Source organism: Neomonachus schauinslandi, chromosome 12 (assembly GCF_002201575.2).
Source record: "Neomonachus schauinslandi chromosome 12, ASM220157v2, whole genome shotgun sequence".
Classification (NCBI taxonomy): domain Eukaryota; kingdom Metazoa; phylum Chordata; class Mammalia; order Carnivora; family Phocidae; genus Neomonachus; species Neomonachus schauinslandi.
The window spans coordinates 102,421,955-102,446,037 of NC_058414.1; the positions used below are offsets into that span (position 1 = coordinate 102,421,955).

The 24,083-nt window shown below is 47.1% G+C and overlaps 1 protein-coding gene across 1 annotated transcript in view; it reads left to right on the forward strand.

The window, feature by feature from the left end:
* Window positions 1-24,083, forward strand: part of DPP6 (dipeptidyl peptidase like 6) — a 694,644-nt gene that overhangs the window by 509,490 nt on the left and 161,071 nt on the right. Inside the window, exon 7 of the mRNA XM_021692851.2 lies at window positions 19,556-19,637. Coding sequence (XP_021548526.1) covers window positions 19,556-19,637 — 82 coding nt within the window. The remainder of the gene's footprint in view (window positions 1-19,555; window positions 19,638-24,083) is intronic.

Consider the following 24,083-nt stretch of genomic DNA (forward strand, 5'->3'; position numbering starts at 1 on the left):
CCAGGACTCGGCTCAGCCAGCAGACACTCAGGAGCTCCCCAGGACTCCGCTAGCTCCCCAGGACTCGGCTCAGCCAGCAGACACTCAGGAGCAAGGTCGACGTACTGCCCTGGGCCAAGTGCCCAGACTGAGAAGAAGCCTTGCAAAGCAAATGCTTCTGCCTGTCTGGATGCAAATTCAATTTAACCCTAGTCAGTAGCTCTCTGTTTTCTACATCCAGCAAGACGGATGAAGATGCCCAGACCACAGGGGGAGGGTGAGAGTGCTGGAACCTTTAGAGCGTTCACCTTTTTCATAAACACAGAAGTTGCCACAGCCGGGTCCCAGTTACTAACGTGAAGGGCAAGTTTTCTACATCTCTGAGCCTCTTGACTTGGAGTCATCACGTCATGGCCCTAATGTAAGTCTCCACTGACTCCGTGAGATGCCTGGAGTGGTTTCAGGGCACTGCTCACAAACACGCCCCCCAGGTCCCTGACAGAAACAGCCGACATGGACCGTAAGGTAACATTTCTTAAAGGAGAGAAAAAAATCCAAATCCAGGGCTGATGCGAGCCCTGCATTTAACGATCAGTGATGTCAGAACTAGAGTTTCTCAGCTAGGATGGAGCTACCTGGGAGGCCCGTGGGCTCGGCACCCCCCCCCCCAGGCGTGTGTGGCATCACCCCCGGCCCCCGCCCGCCTCCTTCCCACGCAGCCGACCCACCAGGGCAGCCCTCAGTGCTCATTCTTCATGCCTCTTCCTGTCCCAGATTCACAGTACGTCCCCACTGCTGACCACACGACATCCAGACACCAGCAGCTTCCTGGGCTCCATCCACTCTGCCCCTGGCCTGCTTCTTCCAGAATGTTCTTCCCAGGACACGCCCTTGGCTCCAGGGAGGAGCCATGCCCTTCATCACACTTCCTCAGTTCTTGTCATCTGCCTGCTTCTTTCTTTATTCCTCTCTGCAGGTCTTTACAAAGCCCGTCACTTACAGTCCAGCATAGGCCCAAATTTCTTTCTGCTCCCTTATCCTTTCACACTCGAATGAGGGAGCAAGTGAATGAGTGTGCATACAAATGCATCGACACACATCAGCGAGCCCTTACCACATGTGATACTGAGACCTACGGTATCATTACGTATTTTGTACTCACAACGACGATGGGGCAGAGGTCATGTCCCCACTCTAGAGATGAGAAGACTGAGACCCACAGTTGAAGCAGCTTGCTCAAGGGCTCACCGCTAGTGGTCGGCCGTGGTCGGCCATGGTTTCAACTCGGTTCTCCCGCTCCAAGCGTAGCGCTGTCTTTGTGACCTCACCTGTGCATTTCAGCCTAAGGGGATTCCAGCCAGGTTGTGGACAGAGTGCCACATCATTCGTTTCATTTGGGTTCTTTCCTCCTCCTCATGATGAGTGTGATGTAAAGCTCGTAGCGAGGACTGCATTGAGGAGCTGTAAGATTGGGGATGACCCAGCGACCAGCACTATTTGATAAAGCCAAGGTGGTGACTTTGCCCAGTGCCACTGCCCAGAGGTGTGTCTGCGCGTCCTGTCTGTGAACAGCGATATGATGAAACACTGCTGCAGTTTATGTTCTGTGTGACATCAGTCACAGAATCATGGTTAACATTGGTGCTGTTTTCCTGCTTGGTAGGACAAATGGAAGATATCTGAAGCAAATAAGTGACCCTTATCAAAATAAAATTATGCATCATTACATACTACATACAAGCCTTCTAAGAGGCCAGACGGGAAAATAGGTAAGGGACCCTGGTGTCACTGTGGTCTCAGCCCACAGCTCCAGGCTAGCCCTGCTCCAGTCCTCGTGTGCAGCCCCAGCTTGTCAAACCAAAAAGCCTGTCAACTGTAAGATAGCCGGGGCCAGCCTGGCGGGGGGGCTCTTGGTGGTTTGGAAGAAGTGAAGTGCCATTTCTCAGTAGAAAGTTGCCCCTGAGGGTCTCTGTCCCGTGAGAAAGTGCAGAGCTGTTCACCTTGGTGGAGGTGATCTTGCTGAACCTTGGCTGAAGGTCACGGAGCTGGGTTCCCCTGCTGACCTGCCTCCTGTGTAACTGACCTCCTTCTCCTTGTTCCTAAAATATGGCTAGGGGCAACTGCTCAAGAGGGTTGTCAGAACCATCCTAGGACTGCAGAAAGAGAGGTTACACAAATACATTTGCATTAAAATTTATTTACATGTGTTGAACAAACATAAGGTTAAAAGTAACCGTCTTCCATTGCCCCCCAAGAACCCCAGGGAAAAGGGAGAAAGGTTGTCCTTGCTGAAATCCAGTGGCCCTGACTGCCATTGTCCCTGTGGGCGCAGGTCAGGTTTTCATCTGCCATCACGTGGCCAGAGACCCTGACCGTGCCCACGACTCGTCATGATGATTTTGCAGGAAATAGGAATCTGACCAGTTGTACTGAACCCTTCTGAAGACAGTCTGGGTGAATAGAAGGGTCAGTACACAGACAGAGAAGCCCAGAGAGGCAAAAAGACAGACAATGTCCACCACGCTTGCCAGAGGAAAAAGCTGTCCTCACCATATGGGGCCACTTCACACTGTCTGCCTGTTGTGTCCGGCTCAGCAAGTACTTTCTGATTACAATGTCACCCAACCGATTCATTAACATGAGCGCTGAGGCCAACTGGCCCGTTTTATTTCTCATAAAAAATTAATGAATTAGGGGCGCCTGGGTGGCTCAGTCGTTAAGTGTCTGCCTTCGGCTCAGGTCATGATCCCAGCGTCCTGGGATCGAGCCCCACATCGGGCTCCCTGCTCTGCAGGAAGTCTGCTTCTCCCTCTCCCTCTGCCCCTGTTTGTGTTCCTTCTCTCACTGTCTCTTTCTCTGTCAAATAAATAAATAAAATCTTTTAAAAAATTAACAAATTAGGGGCGCCTGGGTGGTGCAGTCAGTTGAGCATCTGGCCCTTGATTTCGGCTCAGGTCGTGATCTCAGGGTCGTGGGATCGAGCCCTGCATTGGGCTCCGTGCTCAGCGTAGTCTGCTTGAGTTTCTCTCTCCCTCTTCCTCCGCCCCTACCCCCTGTGTGCTTTCTCTCTGAAATAGATAAATCAATCTTTTTAAAAAATTAACAAATTACCTTTCTCAGTTACATCGATGGTTATGAATTTGGATAAGGTGCAGCTCGTTCTAAGAGATCAATAGGAATCCCCACGCCAAACACATCAGGCGTCTAAGGGTGCAGGCTGATGGCCGGGCCTCACTCATAGCAGCTTCTTCAAGAAGAGAGAAGGCAGCCAGCCTCCCTGGAGGATATTACAACACCACCTTTGCCATGTCTGATTCCCTTCACCAGTTGGCTTAGCTCGGTTTATCTCAGCCGTCTTCATAAAACACACGGAGCGGTTTGGGTGCAGAGATGCAAAAGGGTGTTACATCCTATTATTTCCTTATTAATCCAGTAATATGGGTGCATTACAGAAAGGCCATAAAAATGTATGTAACCAGGGGCGCCTGGGTGGCTCAGTCGTTAAGCGTCTGCCTTCGGCTCAGGTCAGGATCCCAGGGTCCTGGGATCGAGCCCCACATCGGGCTCCCTGCTCAGCGGGAAGCCTGCTTCTCCCTCTCCCACTCCCCCTGCTTGTGTTCCCTCTTTCGCTGTGTCTCTCTCTGTCAAATAAATAAATAAAATCTTTAAAAAAAAAATTTAAAAAAATGTATGTAACCAAAGTCAACTAAAAAGTATAAAAGCCAGATGTTCTTAAAAGGGAACCACTGGTTCTCAACCCCAGTGATAAGCAGTGCGTGCAGGTTGATGATGATGGTGTTGGTGCTATGGGTAGGTATGACGCCCGGCTTCTACCTCTTCATCCTCAGCGGTCCATGGATGCCAGACAGTGTGGCTTTTAGTCACAGGAAATGTTTATTTCCAGAGTTTAGGTGCCTTCTGCCATCGCCAGCTCCTTGTTTACAACAAGATGCCCATTTCATCAACAACACAGCACTAATCCAGGTCACTTGGCTCTTGGGCACCCACTGCTATCTTTGGCATGATTGTGGACCCAGAGAGAGAAAGGTCTTCTGTGAAAGCAATCTCATTATTATTTTGAGTTCCCGGATGCACTTATCATCTTCATGTGGACAAAACAATAATTGACTGTGGTTACATCAAATTGTCTCTTACTGATTTTCTACCAACATAATCCTGGCCACTAAATAGCATTAGAATGGAAGAGATACTGTTTGCCACAGAGCAGAACACTCACTCTTAGGTAAAAAATGGTTTTCCCCGTCGGTCCACGGAGTAGAGTGATGAGTGTGTGTATGTGTGCGTGCGTGTGTGTTTATGTGGGGGGGGGAGGAGGAAAATCCTTCTAAAAGGAAAAATGCCTAATTTAAATCTAGCACTTTCAACCCCACCCCTGTCCCCAGTTAAAGCCAACCTGAACTAATTTCAAATCATACGTTTGTCATGAGAAGCGAGAGCTGTGGAAAGGCCATTGCTGCCCATACAGTAGGCTCTAAGAGTGAAACGATACATGAAATATTTTCATAAAGAAAAAAGTGGCAAAAAATGTTCTTTTCCAGGGGCACCTAGGTGGCTTAGTTGGTTAAGCATCCGACTCGTGGTTTCAGCTCAGGTCATGATCTCAGGTGCCGGGGGATCGAGGCCCGAGTTGGGCTCCGCACTCAGCGTGAAATCTACTTGGGATTCTCCCTCTCCCGCTACCCCTCGCCCTGCTCACATGTGCTCTTCCCCTCTAAAATAAATAAATCTTTTTAAAAGATGTTCTTTTCCATCCAATGTAAGGGATTCCTCACTAAATGAAATCAGATACAGATGCTGGGACAGATGCTCCAGGGGGCCTTGTCAACAGGATCTGCTCAGGAAGTTTGTAGGCTCTAACCGATTCCTGCAGGTCTATGACAATGACCTGAAATTAAAGACAGGGATTTTAGATTAGGGAAATCCTGAGGATTTTTTTTTTAAGATTTTATTTATTTATTTGAGAGAATGAATGAGAGAGAGAGAGAGCATGAGGTGGGGAGGGTCAGAGGGAGAAGCAGACTCCCTGCCGAGCAGGGAGCCCGATGCGGGACTCGGTCTCGGGACTCCAGGATCATGACCTGGGTCGAAGGCAGATGCTTTACCAACTGAGCCCCCCAGGCGCCCAATGCTGAGGATTCTTGATGTGAAGATTTGTCCAGATTTTCAAGGTGTTTTTCTTTTTGTCTACCAACAGGTTGAATTATGTTTTCAAAAAGTTATTTCTGGACCTCAGAAATTTTATTCAGTCATAACCAAAAAATTCCTATCACCTTATATAGAGATTTCTATGTCAGACACTGTTGTGAGCGCTTGCATATATCCCTTCTGGACAGCTGACAATATGCCTGTGACGTAAAGACTGCCCTAGCCCCCTTTCCATGTGAAAAACCCAGGTGTGGGGAAGGAAGGGTGTCCAGCTGGTCATCAGAGCTTAGCAGTGTGGTCATGGGGTTGACACGCTGCTGCCGTCTGCAGGTGAGTGGCCGCCATCCCCAGCACTCCCGGGACGACGTGGCCTCCAAGATCGCCAAGGGGAAGATTTCCATACTAAAGAAGTAAGCTGAGAGTTACAAGAAGAGTGTTAGAGTTGTAAGAAGAGAAAGCAAGTGTCTCAAAGGATCTGGAGTAATAGCACTGAGGTCTAAAGGAATAAAAACAGTGTTCCAGGAGATGGACCGACAAAAGTAACGAGATTTGTAGTGTTGGTAGGCTCGGATGCATTCTAGTTAACGGACATCAGTATTAATTACAGGAAATGATCAGTAGCTGAGCACAGGTGAGCCATGTTTCTCTCTGTCCTTGTGAGGCTGTGTGCACTTTACTCCCATGTGGTCTTTGTGGAAGAAATATTTCCCATACGAGGCCCACAGATAAATGATAAACAGCTTTGTTGGCAGAGATGTGACTCTGTTGTCATTTTAAATTCCTGCCAGTTTCCAACAGCACTCTGTAATCACTCTTCAGGCTTTCTTTGTGGATTCAAAGGAGGTTTTGCACAATGTAGCAAAGGAAGCAGCAAATCTCTTAGTCTCTGGGAGTCTGATGATCTTGTGTGCACATGGAGACGAACGTGCAGAACTCATACCTCCTACTTCCCAAGGGAGGGGGTTAGGAGATTAACAGTGACGAGTTAATTATTTGTCCTTAATCAGGCAACGCACGTGTACTCACAGCATCCCTGGCGCTATGTATGGGTTACAGAAAGAAGGGAGATCTCTCCAATTCTCACGTTTCCTATGCGGTTGGAGAGACCAGTTTTATCAGAGGAGAAGCTTTATGCATTCTGTGAATAAAGATGTGTTCTATTTAAAGTAAGAGTAATAGCAAAGAGCCCAGTCAACACAGGTACAGCCCTGTAGTCTGGGACTGTTCAGACTTTAAGAAGCAGTGCTTTTGGCCACCCAGTGCTGAAGGTCTCCGAGGCAGAGGTTCCTGTCGCCTACAGCATCGGGCATGAGGATAGGAGGCTCTGGTGCACCCTGGGGAGCAAGTGGGAAGATTGAAGGGACAGGAAGCCACCTCACGCACTCTGCACCCCGTGGTTCCGGAAGCACAGCTGGCTGAGGGGCGACCATCAGGTGCCCTTGTCCACTCCACCGTATATGAAAAGTGAGAAGCAATCTTAGTCTGAGGCGTGGTCCCCTCTGTCCCCTTCCTCCGCTATCCCAGCAGCACTGCTTCGAAGACTCCCCTCCCCGGCCCCCCTCCTCCGCCCACACTCACCTCCAGGAATCACAGTTTTGATGACTATTACTCAGCATTCATATCTCCCCTAGATTGTTGCTTCCCCCAGGAAGCCTTCCCTGACCTTCCCAGCTGGGTCAGCTCCCCTCCCCCACTCCAGCCCTCCCTGGGCCGACAGCGCGCTGCTGCGTTGTACCTGAGCATCACTGGTGATTTCCCTGGGTCGCTGCACACCTTTGAGCCTGTCACAGGCTTGATACTTAGTACGACTCAACAAGAGATTTTTGGAATAAGGGGTGAGGAGCTCCCAGCAAGGACAACAGAGCTACTTCTACTACTTTCGGGTGCCCCCAGACCTCCACCGATACAAGAGAAAGCGAAAAAAAGTTAAGGCATAAACTCCTGAGGAGCAGAGGAGAGGAGAAGGCAACCCAACTTTGAGGTGCAACACCGAGGAAGGGGGACTGTGCTAACCAAACGTAAGGCAGCCGATTCCCAGGCCAAGCCCACCCTGGCTTCTCCTGAGGACCCCAGCGGCTCTCAGCACCCAAGGTGGAGGCAGTGCTCGGCTCAGACCACCCAGTGGCGTTTGTCCTGGTTGGCTGTGGGTTCCATGTGGTTTCCATTCTGATACATCAAATCTTTAGAATATCACCTCTGATGAGAGGTGGGCCCCTCTGGGTGCTTTGGGAGGCTGAGGAAGGGTGTGGAAGAGAAACAAGGACTATTTGAAAATTATGAAGCCATCAGAACCCCAAGTTCTCTCTGATGAGTCCTCAGGAAACAGGAGGTTTATTTCCTGGAGAGGGCAGAACACGGGGGGCAGTGTAAGGTCCGACTTGGGAATGGAGGGTCGTGTGCAGCAGGCAGCAAGACCCCACTGCCCCTTTCCTCCTCTGAGACGTGTGGCAGCCCTGCCTCGCCCACCAGCGTCCTCACCCTAGGGATCGTCCCCCAGAAGATCCCAACATCAAGGACAGAATGGGCCAGGAAGTGCATCTCACGCTCTTCAGACCAGTCCTCCACTCCTCAGTCCCAAATCCCTAACTTCAGATGCCAGTGAGGAATCACCATTCGTCTGAAATTCTTCGTGCAAGGAGAAGAAAATGTGGGGACAAAGCCTCTTACCAACATGTTCACAGAGATGGTCTTTTACTCTCACGAGACAACCCAGAAGAGTGTTCTTTGTGTTTCAGGACAAAAAGCTCCTAGGAATTAAAAAATATGACAGAAATGAAAACTCAGCAGCAAGGCTTAAAAACAAAGGTGAGGCCATTTTCCAGAAAATGCAACAGAAAGAAGAGAAAGGCTGAGAGAGGGACAAGGTAGGGAAGATTTAGAGGAGCAGCCCAGACGTGTAGACACGCAGTTGGGTGTGTCTTACTGCATCACCGATGGGGCTCACCTGCGCACGACGGGCCGGTCACGGGGCAGGACGGATCAGGGTCGAGCAGCACGGTCCCAACGGGGAGGGTGTCACCGCATCAGGGAGGCTGTGGACAGGCTGCTGGGCTCCTCTCAGTGAGCACTGAGTCTTCCCTCCAAATTGCTGGGCACAGTACTCGGGCTCAGCCTTCACGACTCACAGATGGGCAGCCGTGGGAAGAAGGCTGGAGTGAGCGCGTGGGAGGCGGCAGACGTCCCCTCCGACTAGGATTAGCCCAGAAGCCTTCCTCCTGCTTCATTCTGCGCCCGCCCGCACAGCCCCAGCTGGCCTGACGGAACCCTCGGGAACACGACTTTGAATAAGAAGACTGTTCCAGGCCTGATTCTGAAAATAAAGTTCCAGATGGGATAAAATCAATATGGAAGTTCTAAGTTGTGCCTTCTGAGTGGAAAGGGATGACAGAGGGGGTCGAGGGGCAGAGCAGCAGAAGGGGAGACAGAACGACTCGGGGGCGGCCCCCAGAATTGGGAATGGGGTCCCACGGGGACAAGGACTTTCTCTGCAGGCTTCGAGCACATGAGCTGGTCATGTTCTCTAGCACTGAGATGCTGGGGAGGGAGTGGGGACAGGCAGAGGGGCTGGAGATCAGTGCCCTCACTCACCCTCGCCCTGCTTTGCTCCTTGGCTGTAGAATCTAAATCGGTTTCACTCCAAAGATACTTTACCTCTATACCATTCGGTACTCTTGCGCTTTCCACTCCCTCCCGGAGCTGTTAGAGATGTAATGCTGTGTGGCTTCTCCAGGTTGTTCTTTGGTCAGATTTATCCTTGGGAAGTTTGTGCACTTTTTTGTTTTGTTTCTATTTTTTTTTTTACTATCAATATATACTGTTAAATTGGTTTAAAATAATTCCTCAAGGGGCCTCATTCGTGTCTTCAGATAACAAGCCCAGCTCTTGGTCAGAAGGAGCATAGGTCAGGGACCGCAGTGCACAGCCTGGGAGCCCTACCCCCACCCGCGTGTGGAATGCCCGCATGGCCAGGCCCTCCGGCTGCATGGGGGGGGGGCATGGTTACCCAGCATTCCCTGTGCTCATCCGGAGAGCCGCAGGCAGCCCACACCATCAGAGTGTACTTCCCTGAGATGCAGACGCTGGGCAGTTAGCTGGGCCAATTCTCCATCTTTGGTTTATTTTTAAAACACCTGGAGAGCTTCTAAAAATGTGTATTTCTAGGATCCACCCAGAACTAGGTATATTAAGTATGACTTGGTGAGATTTGGGGGGGGGTTACAGAAAACACAAAATAACAAGGGCTTTTATAAGTAGAACTTGCTCTCTGACTCACGTCCAGAGGACCCAGGCTGGAGCCCGGAGAGTTAGGGACCCGGGCCAGCCGCCTTGCTTTCCAGCCTGGTAGCCTCCACTTTGTGCTCCTTGGTGATTGCTCCAGGTCTAGCCATCACCGAATTTTCAGCTAGCTGAAAGAACAAAAGGAAGAAGAGTATGCCCCCCTTCTTTCTAGGATGCTTCCTAGAAGCTGCACTTACCATTTGCACACAACCAAATTTAGTGCGAGGCCTCCCTCAGCTGCAGGGAGGCTGTGACATGCTGGCTGGGCTAGGACCAGCTCTTGGGTACGCAGGAGAGATGTTGTTGAGGACAAAAGGGGACAGGGCAGCAAGAAGTCCCTCTCTGTGCACTGTGCACCAGGGGCTGAGACCAGGAATCTGCCTTCTTAAGTGACGCTCTAAGCAGTCTGTGGACTGGCTAGAGGCGCTGACCAGTCCCTCGGCGCACACATGGTGCATTCCTGCACCCCAGGCTTGTAGCCTGCCGAGCAAAGTGCTCCTAGCACCTTACATAAATCATCTCATTTGTCCTCAGAACAACCCAAGAGGTAGGGCTTACCGTCCCCACTACAAATGAATCCAATGACTTCTCCCAAATCCTGGACCACTCAGATAGCAATAACTAAAGGGCAGATAGAAAAGGTAAGAACCAGTAACAAGAAGTGTTTAGGGAGAGTGGGACAGAGATAAGAACAAAGGATAGCAAGAGGTATCCACTGGGAGGGGTTGGCTGGCTGGTGGGAACTTGCTGGGGACACAGGGAGGGTGGCTTTGCTCTTTATATAAAGTGAAATGTCTGCACCTTTCAGATGACACCACGAAGATCCCTTTGTCTCCACCGTCTTAAACCACACTCCACACTATACTTTCTTTTTATTTTCTATGTACAGTACTCATGCTGGATGTTGCAGGTACTGTGACGGAATACCACATTACCCCCAAACTGAGTGGTTTAATACTGACAATATTTATTCTGCTCGTGAATTGGCCATTTGCTTGGGGCTCACCAGGAACAGCCCATCCTGGCTTCACTGGGTGTCCGCCAGGTGAATTGCAGCGTAGAGGCTCAGGGCAAGAATCATCAGGAGGCTGGCAGGTGATGGTGGTTGTCAGCCGAGACCCCCGCTGGGTCTGCTGGCTGAAAGCCCTCTGTGTGGTCCCTCCGTGTGGCCTGGGCTACCTTGCAGCATGGTGATACAGGTGCATTTCCCAAAGAAGGGAAACAGGGAGTGCATTATTGCCTGTGCGACTCATCCCCAGGGGTCTCGCAGAGGAATTGGGCTGCCTTCTACTCATTGGTGCAGTCAGATGGCCACGGTCCGTTTGGAGAAAATAAACTCCCTCTTTGGGTGGGGAGCACCAAAGTTCTGAAAAAGTATTTGGGACCAGGAATATTGCTATGGCCGTGTTTGGAAAACCCCATTTGCACCACAGGCCAAAAGATTTTGCTCAGTTTTCTCTCCGCAGTTTATACTTTGAATCTAATAGGTATATTAAATATGGCATCTTTTAACTACACCATACACACTTGGTCCTGAAATTCAGATGTGGACCTTCTTAAAGATCGTATACACTGAGGATTGTCTGAGTTCTCGCTGTGCAAAAGGCAATCTTCCTCATCTCAGCTGTCTGCAACCTTAAATTTAAGGAATATTCCGAGTTCCTTCTTAATACGTGAGACCCACAGATCTTCACCCTGTACACCCTCTGTGTAAGTGGTGCAGCTTTTACTGCCTAAACCTTTAATGGCAAACCTCCGAACTATCCACTGTTCTAGTAAATATCCCAGCTGGGCTCTTTCCCCTCCTCTTGAAAGAGATAATTGAATAGAAAAATATATATTGTCTATGAATATCTTTAAGGAACAGTAGAAACAAATGTTTTAAGTATAGGAAGAGGAAACCAAATATGGGGCTTTTCCCCATGTCGCCCTTGATGGCTGCTAGTGGCAGCCAGAGTTTGGGGACCTGCAGAGTCACGGGTCTATAATGAAACATTCTAATCTTCTCGTTCCATTTTTTTATGCTACAGAAATTTGGCAGTCTGTCAGTCCCCCTATTGCCTGATTAATTGCTAAATGTCAGAAACTCGAAGAAATATTGTTCATATTGTTTATGAATGCCGTCTAGGGCAGCATGGGGGCCCCTCCCTAGCCCTGCTCAGGCTTGCCCCCTGCTACTGTCTCCTGTGGGATCATTCGCCCTTGTGCAGGTAGGCAGGGCAGGAACTCCACGTCAGGGAGCACATCCTGAGGAAGCATCAAGCGCATGAAGGCTTGGCACTAAATCACTAGGAGGTGATGTGGCAGAACAAAAATAACCTTGAATCTGGAGTCTACAGATGAGGCTTAATGCCTGGAAGGCAGCCTGCAGCTGCAGCCAGAGGTCCCCCTCCCACCTCCTTCTCTTTCCCCGTTTTCCCCTTCTTCCTTTTCCTCTTCTTCCCCTCCTTCTTTCCCCTTCCCTGGCTTTATGGAGATGTAATTCACAAACCATGCAGTTCATCCATTTAAACTGTATAGGTCCGTGGTTTTCAGTGTATTCCCAGAATGGTGCAACCATCACCTAATTAAATTTTCCAACATTCCATCACCCCCCAAATAGGCTTTGTCATTCAGCTAATGCTGCCCACTCCTCTCTCATTTCCTTTGTTAACAGAGGTTACTGAGCACCTGTCTAGACACTGAGTATACAGTAAAAGATAAGTGAGAAGCCCCCCTCTTACCTAAAAAAACTTTTCATGTGACTTTGTTTAGTACTCGTGCTTGTGATCGTAGGGGTTAAAGTGTCCCCGTGAATTGGATGGGGGTGACATCACAACCATTTCAGACTGAGCTGCCCCATCATCTGTCAGTGACTGGAGCAGCTCTGCAGGAAAACTTCTATATCAGCTCTCTCCTGAGGAAGGAACTTCTGATACACCATAGATAGACACTTAAAATTAATGGTAGGATGTGTCCTCGAATGTTGGCCACTCCAGAAGGACTAATGCCTGTGAGGATCCCTGCCCTCAAGAATTTAACCGTGTAATTTAAGATATGTGTAGAAACTGATATCGTGAATCTTTAAATTCTGCATGAGTTTAGAGGTATCACTGACCCTAACCAATCATCAGTAGGTAATTAAACGAGGTCCCATTTATGTATCCATTTATCCATCCATTTATTCATTATTCAATAATATTTAAGAGCATCTAATATTAAGATACACTGGGACTATATCTTATATTTTTACATGACCCACCATGCCAAGCACAGAGGAAGAGTCACAAAACACATATTATTTGATAATGAAATGTTGGTTTTAGGTGTCTTTAGCCACAAAAGGTTAGGATCCAGAAAAGCAATTTTTAGCTTTACTATTCCAAGTGCCGTTTTTATTGGGGAGTTTTTCAGTCCCTATAACTAGCTTAGAAAGATAAATGAATAAACTTTGCTGTGCTAATTTACTCTTCATAATTCAACATGATTGATGCCCTGTTTTTTTATTGCTCAAATAAGCAAAATCAAAATGGATTGCATGATTATTTTGAGATATGGTAAGTCCAGATGATTTTATTCTTCCTTAATCATTTTTTCTACCAATCCATCTCCTGGAGATGATTTATCACAGAGCCTGCCATGGGTTCTTTAAAATAAATGAATAAAGTTTTAAAAAGACAGAAAAATTGGGGGGGAGGGCACTAACCACAAAATAAATGGAAACATGACTTTATGCATTCCCACACATGCATGCATGCACGCACGCACGCACACACACACACATACACACACCCCTCGGTGGTCCTCGGTGCAGGAAGGAGGAATCCGGGACTCCTTTGATGGGAGCACGGACTCCACAAGGAAGCACCATCATGTGGGCACAACGAGCATTTTGCAGATAAAACCTCATCCGAGGCTACTTTTGCTTTGCCCTCGGAGGGTCTTTCTACTTTGTTCCTTAAGTCAGTTGGGGATTTTCTTTCTCCTTTGACCAAAGCAGGAGATTCATCTTTGGACAAGAACTGATCAGCTCTGTGTCCTTGAACAAATCACTTACCCACTTTGGGCCTCAGTTTATCTAAGAAATGAAGAGTGTGTTGATTTCCTGGGGCTGCAGTAACCAATTCTCACAAGCCAAGTGACTTAACAAAATAGAAGTTCACTCCCTCACACTTCTGGAGCCAGAAATCCAAATTAAAGTGTCGACAGGGCCACGCTCCCTCGAAACCTGTAGACAGGGATTCTTCCGCTCTTCCTCTGGCTTCTAGTGGATGTGGTCACTCCAGACTCTGCCTCCGTTGTGGCCTGGGCTTCTCCCAGTCTGTCTGTTCTGTGTTTTCTCCCCTTCTTATAAAGGATTAGGATGGGGTTGGGGCCCACGCAAATTGAGAATGGCCTTATTTTAACTCGGTTACATCTGCAAAGAGCCTATTTGCAAATAAAGTCCTATTCCCAGGTACTGGAGTTAGGAAAGCAGGACAGAATGGAATCATGGTTGAGAAGAAGGTGACTGAGCAGTAATGATGGGAAGGGTTAGTACCCCACTGGCTCTCACTACACCTGGCTCCGTGCTTTCTCTGCTAGTTCCCAGGGGCCTAGGTGTTTATATGAGGGGGTGGGTTGAGCATAAACCCAAGCTGGCCATTTGCTAAGCCGGGACAGAGAAAGAATTGTGCAAGGCAAGCCATTCAGTGGGAGGTTCGAGCAGAGCCTGGATGAGCATCAAGTGAGTCACTGCAGAAGGGATCCCCACGTGGCAGGGGAAGTTGAAGAGACCGCCCTGAAATCCGCATTAACTTGAAAGCAAATGAATCTTATACCATCATATTCCAATGCAAAATATAGACTTATTTCATAGAAACAAGTGAGAACAGGGTTGAGGGTTGAAATCCCTAAACCCACCCCCGCATAATACAGGAATCAAGGTGTTTGTTTTATTGCTGAGTTGTATAGTAAATTTGTCCTCAGATCTGATACATTGTTGGGCCTTTTGTTAAAGTTACATATATGTAGTGGTTTGCACAATCAACTGAATTATTTACCAGTTTACCAATGAATAAACTGGCGTTTATTGAATATTTACTTGGCAAGCTCTGTACTGCCTCTTTTCATGTACAGTGGATCATTAAGTCCAACCCTGTAAAGTGGGCATTTTTATTCTCATTTTATACACGAGAAAACCAACTTAGATTAAGTTTCTCTATTACCCCACACCCCCCTGCCAATTAGTGGCAGAATTCAGAATTACTTTTATAGCCTCTTAGAGCTCTTTCCACCACATCCAAGCTCCCTGCCCTGTGTGAGGTGCGTGCACTATGGTGTTTTCCTAAACACAAACCGAGGCAACTCAGCAACTCACTGGTCGTCATGGAGGTGTTGAACTTTCAGAGATTCGCTAGCTAGGAAAATAAAAAACAATTCCTTCTTTAGAGCATGTTAGAGTTTATAAAGTAACATTCATTGTTTCTCTTGATTTTCACGACCATCCTGTGGAGGAGAGGGTAACTATTACCCCCTTCCTCGTTGAGGCTAGTCAGAGAATTGCACCCAGCACCCGATCTGTGTGACATGGGGCTGGAGCGCAGGCTTTTCCCGTTAACGGTTGCTGTCTTCTCGATGTAGAAACGTGTCTCATGTGCTGGCAATGAGAAAAAGGGAGTGTATGTGAGTCCTCCAGAAGGGGTGAAGATAACAAAGGCCGGATGCATGTGTGGTCATGGTATTGTTAGCAGGTGCTCATGAAATCTTCTGGGGCACTTTGTCTACTTGGAGATACCATCTCCAGTTAGCATTTATGAGGATTTACACTTGTTAGATTAGAGAGAGACTAATCTCCTGCTGTTCCCCATTATCCAAGACTCCTCCTAGAAATCATTACCTAACAAAGTGAATTTCAATATTCAGTAAGACTATGGGATTTGAAAATTTTCTTATTCTGTGCTCCGTGCTTGGAAAATTCTAGATAAACCCAGACCTAATGAATTCATTAGGTTTGTCTTTAAATTTGCAAAAGGTCTTTTACTTAGAGCCACCCCCATAACCCATCCATCCTTACTCATCTGTTTATTCAGATGCGTGTATGAGCACCCATGCCATGCTAAATATCAAAGACTTTTTTCCAATTCAATATCAAGATTATAGTATGTTTGGAGGGAAATTCTCTCACTTTCATTTCTTTCTATAATATTTTTTATAACCAATGAGATATAAGCTATTCAATTTTTTGGAGATTTTTTCTTAGCTTTCTATTTTAAAGTAATTTTAGACAAAGAAAGATGGCAAAAACAGTACAAATGATTCTCTTCTATCCCTATCCCTACTTCTCCTATACTCCTGAAATATTGTTAGTGTGTTTTATAACCACAGTGTCATTATCAGGAACAGGAAATTAACATCGGCACCTTGCTATTAATTCAACTTATTTGAATTTTACCTATTTTTCTACCAATGTCTCCTTCCTTTCTTGGGATCCCACATTCCTTTAGACATTAGTTCTCCTTAAAGCCCTCCAGTCTGCAACATTTCGTCAGTCATTCCTTGTTGATCATGACCTTGACACTTCCAAAGATTATTGGTCAGCTGTTCTGTAAAGTGTGCCTCAGTTTGGGTTTGTCTGGTGTTTTCTCTCTCTCTCTTTTTTTTTTTTAAAGATTTTATTTATTTATTTGACAGAAAGAGAGACAGCGAGAGAGGGAACACAAGCAAGGGGGGTGGGAGAGGGAGAAACAGGCTTCCCACCAAGCAGGGAGCCTGATGCGGGGCTCGATCCCGGGACCCTGGGACCATGACCCGAGCTGAAGGCAGACGCTTAACCGACGGAGCCACCCAGTCGCCCCTGTCTGGTGTTTTCTCATGATTGAAGTGAGGTTGTGCATTTTGAGTGAAAAATACCACATGTATAATGTTTTTTTCTTCCTTCATTCTAACTTATTAATTGGGATTCTCTCATGAGGAAGAGCTGCTTTATGTATTTGATTACTTATGTATATTAGCATGGACTTATGAATATTGATTTTATTCTATGGATTAATCTGATACTCTTATTGATTATTTTGTTGCTCAGATTTATCTAACTTTGGCCATGAGAAACTCCTTCAGGTTGGCTTCTGCATTCTTTGAGCCAGCTTCTGTCCTTTTTGAGTATTTCCTCACTTTCTGGACCCATAAGATGTTCCAGACTCATCCTGTATTTTCTCTGTTCCAGTCCAGATACGATTACATCCCCTAGGAGCCCTATTTACTTTCCTTGGATGATGGTCAGAGACACCAAGATATGGGCAGTGGGTGTGCTCATTGTTACTGGGGGTCATTGATTCTAGGCCTCTCTGTGAATAGAGCAAGAACATCTATGTATGCACACCAACACCTGGATACACATATATCTACATTTTGGATGTATGTGTGTATATATTCGAAATCATGAGTTTGTACTGATACCTCTGATTCCAGGCCAACTTCACACAGTTCATTTTAGCCTTCCCCTTTTCCTTCTAATTTGTTTTTCCAGCAGTAAGAAAACTGGCTCTCTTTATCTCCACTATATTTATATATTTGCAGAATAGTTTAATTCTAGCACACACATAAAGTCGTTTCAGAATTACTAACCCATTGTCCTCTGATCTTTTTGACTTTATGGTATCCAGTCACGATACTGTTAACCAAAGTTGTTTATGTTGGTTCTTTCCTTCCCCACCCCTTCTGTGTAGTTTTGTGCTTCATTTCCAATAGGGTTTTGCTCTGTTGTGGTGTTGCTCTTCCTTTTTGGGTTCCCCTACATCCTGATTGTTTTTAATTCTTAGTTTTATTTGTAGAGTATGCAAAAAGTATGTGAAACCCTACTGTGGTCTAAGACTGGGCATTATACCAATAAATTTACCCAGAGAAGTGCTTCTCCTTTCTTATCCAGCCTCCTCATGACCAATCCCTGCTTCTTCCCACCCACCTCCTACACATAACTAACCTCTGGTTTCTGGTTTATGTTTCTTGTATTTCTTTTTTTCACAAATGAGGATACATGTATATTTTCTTTTATCCCTTATATGATGGGTCACATACTTTAGATGGTCTGTTGAGTTTTCCATACTCCATCATGAAAAGCACCCCATATCAGTCTATGGAGGTCTTCATTCTTTCTGACATCTGTACCATATTCCATTTGTATGGATGTACCATGGTTTCCTCAAACACATATTGTTTCCAGTGTTTTGTCATTACAAAGCTGCAATGAATGTAACCTTCTGCCTATGTATTTTTGTATTGTGGGAGGTATATCTTCCCAGAAGTGTTCTAGTTCAAGAGTTAAGTGTGTATTTTATTAGGTATGACCAAGTTTCCCTCTGAAAGGTTTGCACTAGTTTTCACGCCCACCAGCAAAATATGAGGATGGCTTTTTCCTCACAGCCTCACCAATACAGTGCGCTATACTTTTCTTTCTTTTGGGGAGGGGAGCAATTTCATAGGGGAAAAATGATAACTCAATGTAGTTTCAGTTTCGATTTCTATAATTTTGCATTGTTTGGTCCTTTTTAATACATCTGAGGATCTTTTATATCTTTTTTGTGAATTGTCTGTTCGTGTCTTTTTCTCATGTTTCTAATTTTTTTTTCGGTTTTTTGTAACCTCAATATTTTAGGGTATTTTTTATATATTATGGATATTAGCTATTTTTCCATGGTGTATGTTACAAATATTTTCTCCCAGCTTGTCAGTTGTCTTTTGTTTGTGATGTGTTTGTTATGCAAAAAGTTTAAAAATTTTTACGTAGTCAAATGTGTCACTCTTTAATCACTTCTGGATTTTGAGTCCTTAGAAAGCCTTTCCCTACCCACAGTTAAAGAGGAAATGGCCCATGTTATGAAAATCCTTTGAAACATTAAAAACATACAAATGGTAGGGTTTGTTAAAATTCATTCAAAACCGGGAATGTTAAGACCCCTCCCTTACTCTTCTAACTGCCCGGTCATCAACCTTCCCAGCTGAATCCTATTATCATTGCCATCCCTTACTTAACACCTAATCACCCCATCTTCAGGCTTCCCTGATCTCTTTACACCCAGGGACCCCATGTAAAACTACTCTGGGGTATCGCAGACTATCTCGCCTTCCCCAACACTTTTTATGCCTAAGTGTATTCTGTTTTGTTCTGGTAGTATTAGTAAGCAACTGCTTTAGAATTTTCTGCTGATTCAAGCCCAGAATCAGTACCTACACTTTACCTCCCTTCCTTCTTGCCTCGCCTCTTTTGTTGAAGCAACTCCTAAAATTCAGCATCTTCCTTTTCCAAAGACCATTCAGCCACAGCCTCTCAGTAGATGAATGAGTGCATTCGTAGGTATGTCTTCTGCATATCAGAGCCAAGTGATAGGGTATGCACCTGACAGAGTCTGCCTGTCCAGCAGAACACAGGTAATACGTCGTCTGAAAGAAATACGAAAATGAATCTTTTCCACATGCTGTAGAAAACAGTGTTAGCTACAAAATACACTGAAATATTTTATACTTATAAAAGTGTTAGGTTTTTTCATTCTTTCATTATGACGTTTATTTAAGTATATAAGTAGGATTTTGTTAGCATAGTATTTTGCATATCAATAAATTAAGAATGAAAAATCTAAGTGATGTTTGAAAGGAAAAAAAATCTTTCTCTCAATCTTCCCCTCCCTCCCTCCTCCTTCCCTCCTTCCCAACACAAACCAAAGTGTGGAATTTGTCCTCAGGCTGCTGGTTTGGGAAGGTCAGAATGACTTGGCATTATGCTTAGAAAAAAAGTGATCCACCAGGAAAGCCCAAGATGGAAACAGAAATCATGGGGACTTGTTACTGCGTAGCCATGCATTTCCATTTTTAATGTTGACGGGTGTGGATATTTTAATAATTGATCTACAGACCTCTCTGCATGTTGTCTCTTGATAAGTATTTACTATTTGGGTTAAGCAGTGATGGGACTGGTTCAGCTTCATGTAAATTATGTACATCTGAAGAAATCTAACAGAGGCTGAGACATTCTTTAATAACAGGAGCTCTTGAAAGTCATACAACGGAAGAAGGGAAAAAGTTAGAGCTGGAGGATAAACATACAGCATTCTTGTTTCCCACCATGTTGATTGATTGATTGATTGATTATTTGTTTATCTATTTACTTATTTTCTTTCAGGGATCCTCAAAGTCTGGACCCACCGGAAGTGAGCAATGCAAAACTTCAGTACGCAGGCTGGGGTCCTAAAGGCCAGCAGCTGGTAAGCCAATCAAGCTCAGTGACCAGGTTTGAATTTGATGAAGTTGACACATTAGAGGCTGAATCTGTCTCACGACACTCGATGTCTGGGTTTGTGTGAGATACATTTTGGAAAAGGACACCAGAATATTTGCATGTGTAAAATGGCCATTTCTTTTTTGTTAGAGAATTATCTTGACATTGGAACAGACTGTACTGTGCTTCCCAGATCCAATACCCTGATATCCCCAACTGTAGCTGTGTGTAGATCACAGGCTTACTGTGAGGTCAAGGGGATAAGCCTTGTCAAAAGGACCGTCAGTAGGAATTAGCAGAATCGTGTAGTCATTGAAAGTTTCTTTTGCTTTGCTTTTGGAATCTGGCCCTGTTCTTCCGAGGGTTTTGTGAGAGGTGGATTTGCTGGCCTTTGTGGGCCGGGCTCCCTGCGTGTGAGGTCAGCATACAGCCAGGGCAGCCTCACGGCTCCACATCGGACACCTACATGGACTCCCACTCGGGTTGGCAGACCGACATGTTTCCAGAAACTGAATGGCCAGGCCGGTCCAGCGCGAAGGGCTCTGAGCCAACAGCAGTTAGGAGGCGAGGGTTCTAGTCCTGCGTGTTATCGGAACCCTCAGCTGTCAGGCTGCAGTCAGCCCGCCCCATGTTGAGTGAAAGCGGGGTAAGATGATCTCTCAGATGTGTTCCGGCTCCAGCATTACCCAAATCTTCTTCCCCGAGGTTGCATTGCCCCCTGCAGGAAGCCCCTGCAGTATGAGGTCAGGTGACATGGCCCGGGTCCAGCTCACCATGTCCTCCTGCGTCTTGCTGATTACGTAAAGCTGCATTTCGTAAATCCTGCTGATTACGTAAAGCTGCATTTCAAAAACTTTTCCTAAAATAACACAGAAAATGATTATTTTCAAAAGCTTGGGGTGAGATAATATTGGACAGTCTGTCTTCTGTCTTAGGAATTGAAATAGTCTCATTTTTCCCAGTGGTGCGATTATATTCCCTTGGTTGCATGTTGGTTCCATTGCCTTGAAATGGTTTAAAGAAACAGGAGGATGGGGCGCCTGGGTGGCTCAGTTGGTTAAGCGACTGCCTTCGGCTCAGGTCATGATCCTGGAGTCCCGGGATCGAGTCCCACATCAGGCTCCCTGCTCAGCAGGGGGTCTGCTTCTCCCTCTGACCCTCTTCCCTCTCATGCTCTCTGTCTCTTATTCTCTCTCTCTCAAATAAATAAATAAAATCTTTAAAAAAAAAAAAAGAAAGAAAGAAACAGGAGGATGTGGGCCACAGCGCTGTCCTGGCTATTACCACGGGGACCCGGCGCCAGGCACACAGTCATCAGGATCCGGAAAGCACGTCTAGCCAATGGGGGTCAGCAAGTGAGGGGAGGCCAGAGGCCATGGCAGGGGGACACCGACCCACCAGTCAGTGCAAGGAGACGAGGCTCGCCTTTCCTCATAGGCGCTAACCCTCCCACAACGAGGACCTGCAGCTCCCAGGAGGGAGCCCAGTGTTCAAGACCGAGTCTCCAACAGCCGACTTTAAATCCCTCTGAAATCCTGACTGAAGGTGTTTCTGGGAAGCAGATCATACCCCTATCCATCCCGTCCTTCCGTACAAGTGACCTGTCGCCTCCATAGAGTCTCTCCCTGTTCTCCATGATCTTTGGGCGGCCTGCTGCCCACAGCCTCGCCCACCGACCTCACCCCCGACTCGCAGAAGAGCTCGGGCTGGGCAGCCTCCTCACAGACATCAGGAAAAGGACATCGTGACTCACACGCCAGCCAACGCCTCTTTCCGCAGACCTGCCGCCTCTCTCCTTGTCACCCAGTGATTATCACAAAGCTTATGGACCCCTGCCTCACCCTCGGCACGCAGGAGAGGCCAGACCCTGGAACAGAGGCCGTTCAACCCGATCCTGCAGTTTGCAGAAAACCTAACCCACAGTTTACTAAAGGAGGAAGCGTGTGTGTGTGTGCATGCATGACGTTAGAATTACATCCGGAATTTGGAGGCAGACGGGGCTCCACACTGCTCCCTCTCCAGACCCCTTACTTGCTAGGCCAGCCCGTTCCCCACCAGGAGCCACTGCTGCCTCTGGGACAATTGACTTTATACTCAGGTCATGCTTTCTAGGGGCGAGGGTGGGCCTGAGTGATTACAGAGTCCTCACACTTAACCTCTTAAAGAGGAACTGGCAGCAAAGCTAAATACGCATCAACTTCTCTGAGAAAGCTTCCCTGACCCCTCCCCGCACCGCTGGGCTCCACCTCCAGCCTCCTACGTCCCCACGCGAGCTTCCGTTCACGACGATGTCTTGCTGCCACCGATGCGTCTGACCCCCGTTCGGCCACCTTCATCTGGGCATCCAGCACTGTCATCTCGTATGCTGGGTGCCTAGCACAACACCTGGCGCTCAGTAAATATTTGTTGAGGTCAAAAATGAATGCACGAACAGATTGATTAATCACTTAATACGTTCTTGTGATCCTCAGTCACCTAAACACAAAGCAAGTGTGTGGAGGCAAGTAGCCAGGACCTGTGTAGGTGTTCAGGATATTACTTCCGGGGAGGGAAGTTCGACTTCCTTTCTGCTCCAAGGAGATGAGTGTTCAGTGAAGTAGTAATTGCTGATATTTGGCCGTAGTACCAAAAGGACTAATGGGCTCGTGGAAGTTTTGAGCTCTGAAGCTTTTTTGAACCTTGGAGTTTTTATGATACAGTTCTTGCACTGAGTACAGGAGGCTACGTAGCCTCGAGAGCGTCCCACCCACCGGAGCAGGGCTCAGCACACTTCTCACTCTTGGAATCTGGCCCTGTTCTGGGGCCCGTAGCAGATGTTTGAGGCTTTGCAAGCCCATAGGATCTTGGTCTCAACTACTCCACTTTGCTATTGTAGAGAGAAAGCATTTGTAGGCAATATAGAAAGAGATGGACATTGTTTCGTTCTGATAAAACTTCGGGAAAACAGGCATTTTGGCCCGAAGGCAGTGGTTGCTGACCCGTGGTTCAGGGGCTCGTGTGCGCTCTCGGCTGTCCTCCCCTGAGGAAAGCCTGAGCCCAGGACTAGCACCCTGGTGACAGCTACTCCGGATGCTCACTCCCTCGGCAAAGGAAATCTGCAACCCGTGAGCAGGCCTTGCAAACACTAACAAATCCCTCATTGCCATTTTATTTTAAAAAGTAAATATTGCTCCCCAAAGGAAATCTACTCTAATTATAATGAGTCAGACTGAAATGAGTAATCCTCCTTTGGGTATGGAGAGCACAGCTACAGTTCAAGTTCACCAGCGAGCTTTCCGAGCATCATCCCCTCCTAGAGGGGAGGGGTTTCAGCAACACCCTTGGCTCAGGGACCCCATCAGCCCCAGGGAGGCAGCACCCAGCACCAGGAGTGGGCTGACGGCATTTTCCCCCGTGCCTCCCCATGGCCTCCAATTACTGGCTGTTGGCTTTTAGGGTGACTTTTGTTGGACCTTCGATGACATCATAGGTAATAAATCCCGCCTGGCTGGCCCCTTGTTAGAGGAAAGGAGAAGGCGGACGTGGGGAGGCCTCCATTCTGCCAGAATTGTGTCTGGGATGGCGTTGGTCTGTGAGCTCAGTTTTTCATGACAGATAACCGTGTTGCTTCCAGAATTTGATCTGAAAACAGGAAAAACGGATTTGGCTAGATTAAACGGGATTAAATGAGAAAACATATGTAAAGTGTTGAGGAGGTGTCTTCCCCTCGATTCCCCCGCCCATCTTTATGTTGTCAGTGTCCGTGGCCATTTGCATTGAAAACACAAGTGATTTCAAAATTTTTCCCCAGACGGTGTCTCTCTTCATCTGTCCTCTGCAGAGGAATCTCTGCCTGCATTGAGAGCACCTCTGAGTTTCCTTTTTGGATCTTCCGTGAAGCCCCGCCCCACGAGTGTTTGTCTATTTATGGGAAGTCTTATCCCTGCTAACCTCGAATACGATTGAGTTGTCTGTCTGGAGATACCCTTCCTTGTCTTATACATCATCCCTGCAAGGACATCTAATAACCACGGACGCTGAGGGCAGCGGGGGCCTCCTGTGCATCTCTGGCGCACCCCGGAGGTCAGGCCGGCGCAGCGTGTCTCAGCACACTAGCGTGCAAGCCGAGGGAGCTTAGCAGCACCGTGGCCTGACACCGTTCTCCTCTGGAGACTTCTGCAAATATGACTGCACGGCATTAGCCGACATGAAGGATTCGAGGCAGGCATCTTTGCCTGCGTACTCAGATGATCGGAAACGGGGAAAATGGGTTTCTCTTTGGCTGGCCTGCTACCACAATGGTGATAAATGAACAGCTTTGAAAGGGATATTTAATAAGCCTACTGGGAGTTCTTCAGGGTAGGGATGGCTTCAGCATGTGACAAATGAAGAGCAGGTAGCATCGTCGGCTGGGGACCCTGCCAGAACGGGGACTGGAGCCGTCCTTGATGCA